The 8,668-nt window shown below is 38.1% G+C and overlaps 1 protein-coding gene across 1 annotated transcript; it reads right to left on the bottom strand.

The window, feature by feature from the left end:
• Positions 1-2,013: 2,013 nt before the first annotated feature.
• dmrtb1 (DMRT like family B with proline rich C-terminal 1) lies at positions 2,014-7,946 on the bottom strand. Its single transcript, XM_002931427.5, has 4 exons — positions 7,392-7,946; positions 4,532-4,728; positions 3,630-3,774; positions 2,014-3,044 (listed from the first exon to the last, which is right to left on the bottom strand). Exons 1-4 carry the CDS (start codon positions 7,717-7,719, stop codon positions 2,965-2,967), a joined length of 750 nt encoding a protein of 249 aa, XP_002931473.2. The 5' UTR covers positions 7,720-7,946; the 3' UTR covers positions 2,014-2,964.
• Positions 7,947-8,668: the final 722 nt, after the last annotated feature.

The following is an 8,668-nucleotide window of genomic DNA, read 5'->3' as shown; positions in this document are numbered from 1 at the left end:
CAGTTACAGCAAAACATAAAGCAAACAATTTCTCCAAAAAAAAACAAAAAGATTTTCCAGAAAACTGGAAACGGCTGTTTCAGCACTTTAATTAGAGAGCGAATGCATGGTTCCTTGATTAAAGTACAGTAAACATGGCTTATGTCATCAGATATGTGTAGATGGTGACATTTTAGGTTTTATGGCTATGTTGATAATTGTAAGAAAAACATGAGACTGCATGTAACTGTTAAAAAACAAATGATATTATATATCAAGAAGAACCCATACCAGGCCTTTTTTCCAATAGTTCCTTATTTTCCAAAATAATTATTGTCACAATGCAATATTTGCTAATCTGTTTTTTTTTGTAATTAAGGATGTAAATCTTACCATTCATACACTGGAACAGTTTTTCTTCCTTTCCTCTTATCTACTTTAATTGATACAAGAGAACTGGAAGTCCATTACATCATGCAGACTCCATAAAAGATACAGGAAACAAACGTGTGTAATCATTCTGTTACATATGGAAGCCATTCCTTTTAACAATCAATACAACAGTTTATCTAGAAACCCTTTTAAAATATATTTCCAGGATTTGCCTAAATGCGGCTTTGTGCAAAAACAAGGTGTACATTTTTTAGAACTTTTTTTAGAACTTTTTTACCTGTTAGCTAACGCTTGTTTTTTTAAGTCCTGCCTTTTTTACATTAAAGGGACAGTAACACCAAAAAATGAAAGTGTATAAAAGTAATTACTATATAATGTAATGCTGCCCTGTACTGGTACAACTGGTGTGTTTTCCTTAGAAAGATAACTATAGTTTATATAATAAAGCTGCTGTGTAGCCACAGGGGCAGCCATTTACAGGAGAAAAGGCACAGGTTACTTAGCAGATAACAGATAAAACCCCATTAAATTCTACAAAGCTTATCTGTTATCTGCTATGTGCCTGTGCCTTTTCTCCTTTTTCCCAGCTTCAATGGCTGCCCCCGTGTTGACATAGCAGCTCATTTATATAAACTATAGTAGCGTTTCTGTTGCAAACTTACCAGTTTTACCAGCACAGGGCAACTGTACATTATATTTTAATTACTTTAAAACACTTTCATTTTTTGGTGTTACTGTTCCTTTAAAACTGAATTTGTCGAGATAAAAAGCAAAATTTTGTCCCGATTTATTATGCAACAAAACTGCAGCAAATCTGAATGTCAAATATGCCAAAACCTGTTGAGATCATGTAGAAGTCAATGGCAGATGTCCCTTTAACAACTGGAAGATTGTTAGAGGTTTTCAGGTTTTTGACACTGGATTTTGTGAAACAATACACATAAGTCACAGTTTTATGCGACAAAATGAAAAAGTTTTGGTTTTTGTGTTGTTTCTGCGTCTTTTTATAAAACCATTAAACACATGGTAAGGCCAGGTCTAGATCAGTCATTTTCATGTGGCTGCTCATAAACAATATTTACATATCTTAAAGTGCCCTGAAGTATTCCCATATGGCTCAAGACTTTCTGTGTCTCACCAGTCAAAAGCCATAACTATACACTGCCTAGCTGGTCACCAGGCAAATACCTGAGCTCATTTACTAACATTTAGCATATCTGCATCTGAGTGGAAAACCATATCAACCAATAAGTAATTAGTTTTATTCAGACAGCTGCAGGAAGAATATTAAAAGCAAAGATTTGATTGGTTGTCATGGATTACTGCAATAGGGCAAATTGACCCAGAATTAGTAAATGAGCCCTTCAGTGTCTTCATGTACTGTACAGTTCCAGGCTATTGTCAGCACCTTACATCAGTCACACTGAAAGTTATCAGATTTGAGTAGGTCAATGCAATTGGCTTTTCACTGTGATACTATGATGTACACTCAACTGGACATGATCCTTCCTGGAGTAAAAACCATTCTGTGCAAAATACTTTGTGCTTTGTATCAAGATTTCCTCCATTGATTTATTTTAAACAATGTCTGGATTTTCATTTATTTTTAGCTACACTCACAGATTTACTGATACACTTCAATTTTTTTTAGCAACTTTTATTGTTGGCAAAACAGATAAAAAGAAATGTTATCCAAAAGAACAGCAAAATACATTACTTTCTGAACCAGAATCTGATATATGTGTGAAGAAGGAATCAAATAAAATTGGTGTGAGAACACATCCATTCAAAACAGCACAATCTTATTTAAAAATAAAACATATTAATCTAAAAGTTGATTAACATTTCAGTACTTTCTAATTTAACAGATGAAAAGTACTATTTCAACTTTTGATGCTTTTCCCCATTATGTATGCAAGACTTGCTGTCTGTGCACTAGTGCTCCCTACAGATCATCTTGGTGTAATACAGTTACCACAGGGAGTAGGAATTCATTAAGTTTCTTTTTACATTCAATAAATATTGCATTTCTGTATTAGATAAAACACACAGCTCATCTAAGTTTTAAATAATAAAATATGTTGGTATAGATAGTAAACAGTTAATACACAAGAGGAAAATACGTTTACTTAGAGATTATTCTGTGCAATATTTCTCAAAATAAAACTTAACAACTCAATTAACTTCTACACAACATTAAAACCCTCCCTTGTTAAATTTATTGTGAATTATCTGGTAAATATGCCCCACAAAGTATGGTCAGCTAAAAAGAAATCTAGTAAGTTAGAACTCTGAATAAAATTCATGCCTGTTCAACTAATTGGCACTGCATACAACAATATCACAGTCTGAAAACACTTATATTATGTTAAAATACACTTTTATAGACATTCTAAGACCCAAGCAAGGTTCAACTCTCTAAGTGCCAGGGTCCTCTGATTTTGCTGCCGCATGTTGCCAGTAAACAAGTTTAAAAGCTACAGCACCAGAACAATGGCCCTTTTATATAGGAATATAGATATAGATTTTATATTTGCTGTCACTAAAAAGGTTAAGCCTGCACTTTTAGTTTCAGCTTAGACATACAACATCCTAGATGCTTGGCTCTTTGTTCTCTCCCTGACTTTTCTCTGGAATCATCATGAAGCTCTGGCTGTTAACAGTGCTCATGCCTAGAAAAAATATATTCAGAAATCATATTTTCAATGGTTTAGCAAATAAAGAAAGAATAGAAGACAGTCAATGTATTTTATATAGTACTCTCCCAGAAAATATCCCCTCTGCTGACATGTGCAACAACAATATATACTATATGTGTGGAACATATTTTTTATAAGGTGTGGGTGCTAAATAATTTGTTGTGGGTTCCTAAAACTTTTGGTTATGACACATTATACACTTGTGTATTTATGCCCCTCTACATTCACAGTTATAATTTGTGTGACACCTGGCAAATTGACCCAAACTAATCCCAAAACAGTGAGCATGAGGGTTCATTATACGCAGTTAAACATGTTGTACAAGGCAGTGACATATATAGCTCACCTTTAAGCAACCAAACATTATTATTCTTCCTAAATAGGGGCAAAAACTCTTTATTCATAGTTATATGAATGCTTTTTATTATTGCAAAAGCTTGTGTAATGTATGCTGTTAATTTGCCAGGAAGCACATATTTTCATAAAAAGTCAAAACTGCTCTGCTGAAAAACCACATTATGACATCATGTGATTCAAGAATTAAAAATCTCCACCTACCTGACACTTCTCTGCTAAACTCTGCCATTCCAACAGCACTCATAGGCACAGGATGGTACTGAGTTCCATGAAGGAAGCCAGGTGGCATAAACTGAGGTACAGAAGGGAAATACCCATGTTGGAAATCTCTTCTTGCATCTGGAATCTGCAAACAATATATTTGAGAGTTTTCATAGAAACAAAGTTTGTTTTTTCTAGTGGCTATTAGAACACTAATCTAACTTGACCACCTGCTCGTTAGGTTGTAGCTAACTTTTAAAACTGGTAGTAGTTCCCCTTTAACTTTTAGAATGCCATAAAATACCATAGGCTATATAATGCCCTATTCTTGACAGCTTTTCAATCTATCTGTATTTTTTATTGGTTATAGTTTTAGAATTATTTGGTCTCCTCTTCTGCCTCAGCTTTCAAATTGGGGGGACTGAGTCCAGCAAATTTTTCTGTGTGGCTATCATTTTATTGCTATTTTATATTCCTTATCTTTCTCTATAGGCCCTTTCCTATTCATATTGAAGGCTTTCATCCAAACCACTACCTGACCATTAGGGTAAATTAGACCCTAGCAACCAGATAGCAACTGAGATTCTAGAGAGCTGCTGAACAAAATGCTAAATGATCTCAGAATGTCTACTTTAAGTTCACTACCCCTATAATGTCTTCTTTTTATGTTCTTACACTAAATACAGCTATTGTGGACTGTTGCCACAGTAATAAATTTTGTTTTACAAAGATCATATTCATGGAAACGGACTAAAACATTTTGCAGCCAACTTAACTCCTAAAATCAAAATTTTTATTAATAATTTAGGGTTTTCCAGTTATTAACTGTAATTATTAATTTAACCCCATTTCCAGAACACAAGAGAGAAGTACATTTGTTCTGTGCATTGGGAAAAACTCACTGGGTGGCACTGTCGAATGCCTGGGAATGGAATGCCCATTGGTGGAATGGCTCCCCCATACCCAGGTGGAGCAACCTTTAACCCCATAGAAAATGGTGGATAGGTACACATTGGTGGATATGCTGGATAAATCCTGCTGGTCTCCCTTTCAAAGTACTCCATGTTAGGCATGCACTCAAGGTGATGTGGTGGGGGACCTGCACAGAAAAATGTGGAACTTGTATTAGTAAAGAGTTATATGTTTTTGAGAACACTGTTCTTTTAAATCACATGTATACATATAAATGTGATATAAAAGTGCATTTATGTTGGTAAGGCTATGGCACCTTGGACTGTAAGCAGCTTTCTAAACGCTGCTAAAAAAACATTTGCAGAGTTACAGGTTTCCTGTTTCTGTTTCATATGAAGTTTCTAAAAAAGAAATACAGGTATTAACAATAGATAAGCTGCAGCTGCTGCGGTACTGTAAAAAACTGTTAGGGCTCTGGTACACGGGGAGATTAGTCGCCCGCGGCAAAACTCCCTGCTCGCGGGCGACTAATGTCCCCGAGTTGCCTTCCCTCTGCCATCCCACCGGCGAACATGTAAGTCGCCGGCGGGATGGCAGACGCGGCGGCGCGATTTTGCGAAATCGCCGAAAAAGACTCGCGAGTCTTTTTCGGCGATTTGCGCAAAATCGCGCCGCCGCGTCTGCCATCCCGCCGGCGACTTACATGTTCGCCGGTGGGATGGCAGAGGGAAGGCAACTCGGGGAGATTAGTCGCCCGCGAGCAGGGAGTTTTGCCGCGGGCGACTAATCTCCCCGTGTACCAGAGCCCTTAGGGTGAAGACACATGGGGCTACTAGTAGCAGCTACTTGTCGTGGCTACTAAAATAGACAATGCTGATCATTTACTGATAATTGGCTCTACATGTGTTTTAGCAGAGGCAAGTCTCAGTATTGTCTATGGCAAAGTATTTTCTGGAGTTTGGGCACCATTCCTTATGGCTATTAAAAAACATAATTGCCATCAATACAAACTACTGTTTTATAATGTAATATAATGTAATGAAAAAATAAAACTTGTTTGATACAATAGAATGCTATGGAATGTAGCATTCATGTATTGTGGAGCTTTCTAGATAATGTGTTTCCAGATAATAGATCCCATTCTAATTCTTCATAAGTTAAAGGTTGACAAAGTCTCATGTGAATAAAAAATTTGGCCTCACTAAAAATGAAACCCTTAGTTTAAGGGTAGTGGCACACAAAGCCCACTACTGTCATCTGCACACTTCTTTATGGTTGTGATCAGTGGCAATTAGTCTTTCCTGCCTTTGGTTCTAAGGTTCCCTCAGCGCCCTGCATCAATAGAGGCAGCACACTAGTGGCTAAAGAATCCGGTGCAGATTTAATTTGCACACAGAACAATGGAACTGATTTGAGTAAACACTGGAACTGATGCCAGGCAGATTCCAAACATATTCAGCACAACTGTGTCTGCTTTACAGCAAAACACACGCACAGTTGTGTCCATTTCACAAATCAGACGCAAATGAGTCATGTTATGTTCAATAGCAAATACTAGTGGTAACATGCAAAGGGGGGGTATTTATCTGCCGTTTTCCACGAGATGGCAACAGTGGACAAAATGCCTAGTGTCTCACTGTCATACAGGGATACTACCAGGGCCACCATGGGGGGAGGGGGATGGCGGGACACTTGTCCCAGGTCTGGTGTGTTTTGGGTCTTAACGGGGGCCTGGTTATCAGGGCCACCAACGGGGGGAGGGGCAGGTGGGACACTTGTCCCAAGCCCGATGTGTTTTGGGTCTTAATGGGGGGCCTGGTCATGCTGTTCTCACTCTGGGGCCAAAAAATAATTATTAAGAAGAGGTTCATGTTTAACATAAATAAAATGCATATGGGCTACTTAGCATAGTGAGAACTTTTTTGATTTGTTATGGCAGCTCTGCTTACTATCATTTAATTGTTACCCCAAGAGAATGTAATTTTGAGCACTGCTGTTTTCAGATGGCAGCAGTCAAAATGACCTCATGACATTTGCCTACAAAACAGGGCAGTATATACTACTGAACCATTTATTTTGATCTGGATTTGTTTTGTGGTGCAGTAGCCACTATATTACCCACTGCTACTATATACTACTACTACTACACTGCAACTATATCTAAAATCCATAAAAGAGGCAGGGGTTTTGTTGGCTGTTGCTTGTCAAAAATTACATTAATATTTAGAAAATTGTAAAGACTTTGCTTTTAACAGTAACCCTTTAAACATGGAAATGTTGCCAGATTCTCACTAAAATTAAGAAAGTAGGTTTAACTTTCTATTGCTATACCAAGCTTTTATTGGGCACAAGTGGTGAACAATTCCCATTTTGTCAGGTGTGTCTACAATCTTTATTTTGTTGGAAATAACTAGTTTGGGGTGTGACTGAAGGCAAGGTGCTGGGACTACCATTTATTGTGCTAGTTTCTCATCTACTTATGGCAATTTGTACTACTGGTAACAAACCATAGGAATCTAGCTGAACATGTCTCTGGAACAGCACTATGTAACTACAGTTAATACATGACAGATGCAGTTGAAGGCATTAGTACCCTGGTAGGCCTGGCCCATTAGGGCACCTGAAATCCCCCCCAGATGTCCAGTTCATTCAATTGCCTTTAGAATAGCAAAGGGGAGAAAGTAGAGGTATTAGTTAAGAGAAATACAAAACGGGGCCGTAATAATGGGTAAAAGGAAAGGAAGAAAATGAAAAACAAAGCAAGAAAGAGCGAATGTTACACTTACAAAGTTAAGCAAAAGATAGGTGCTCAAGATACACAATGACGTTAGCAGACTGTTCACTACGTACCAATATCAGAATATTTCACGACCGCCTGGCCTATCTCTTTATGGCTTCCTGCCCCTGTAGCTGCCTTACTGTTGCCCCCTTCACCTCCCTCTGGGGCGGCTGATTCTGCCTGCGGAGCCGATTTGCGCAGTTGTTTGTGAGCTGCCAGGATCTTGGCCCTTTCACTGATCAATGAGCATTTTGGGCAAGTGCAAAACTTCCGAGCGCAGCGCCCAGAGTGACCCCGAACCGGTACCAATAGGCCGTGATTTCGGCACCTAGAACATTTGGGGGTTCTGGCTACCTTGGGTGGTACCAAAGAGGCTGGCTCGGCTGAAGCATCTGCCATGATGGCCAATATACCCGAGCAAACGGAACGCAGTCACAAACAATAGCAAGTTCAAGATCAAGTGGATATCAGGAGTTTAGTGGACGCTAACGGATTGGGTGTGTCCAGCAAGTGGCGGGGTGTCCCACATCGTGCCACATTAATAACCTGCCGCCTAGAGCTGGGAGTCATCTGTCCCTTCGCTCACCTTCAGCCAAAGGCTACAGAAGCCAATTGCTGTAGAAAAATGCTGTGAGTAATAACTGCACATTGGGGTGCAACTGGATTGATTTGTTGCTCCCCCCCTGAAACCAACATTTGTTCTTTCCAAGATATTGTGATCTTTTCAGCTGCCAAAGTGGCAACGTTTAATTGAAATCGTATTTAGTCAGTTTCCTTCTGGCATAGCAATAAAATTAGTTTTTATTCCATCGGTTTGTTTTATGAAAGTAAATAATTGGTGTTCGATTAAACTATTTATTTCTGCAAGCAAATATACCTGTTTTACGATATGATTAAATAGATCTTTATATTTATTATATTATTGTTGAAAGAGATTCTACTGGTGTCTCCTGTGACTATATTTGTTGATAGCATTACAGTCAGAAATTTTGGTATAATATCACTTTTTATTTTTATTTTACCTGCTTCTCTGCAGCAAATGCAGTTTGTCTGCTATCTTCAATGAAGACTGTCTACCCAAAATATGTGCTTTTTTTGCACAAGAGTGAAGCTGAGAGTTCATTTTTCTCCCACTTCGGAATACATAAATAATTCCCACAAAGTTACATTTCCCCAACTCTTATAATTGGTAAGTAAGTAAAAATAGATTTGTAAAAATATTCATGCCTGAAGGGAGATATTTTTGCTGTACCAGATTTGAAATGAGGTATAACTTACTGCATGAGTTGGTGAGTAAAGGCAGCAGTCAGATATAGGCATCTGTTTACATACACCTGTCTGTGCTATG

This window comes from Xenopus tropicalis, chromosome 4 (genome assembly GCF_000004195.4).
Source record: "Xenopus tropicalis strain Nigerian chromosome 4, UCB_Xtro_10.0, whole genome shotgun sequence".
Classification (NCBI taxonomy): Eukaryota; Metazoa; Chordata; class Amphibia; order Anura; family Pipidae; genus Xenopus; species Xenopus tropicalis.
Note: the sequence above shows the minus strand (reverse complement) of the source record. Positions and strands in the feature narration are given on the sequence as shown.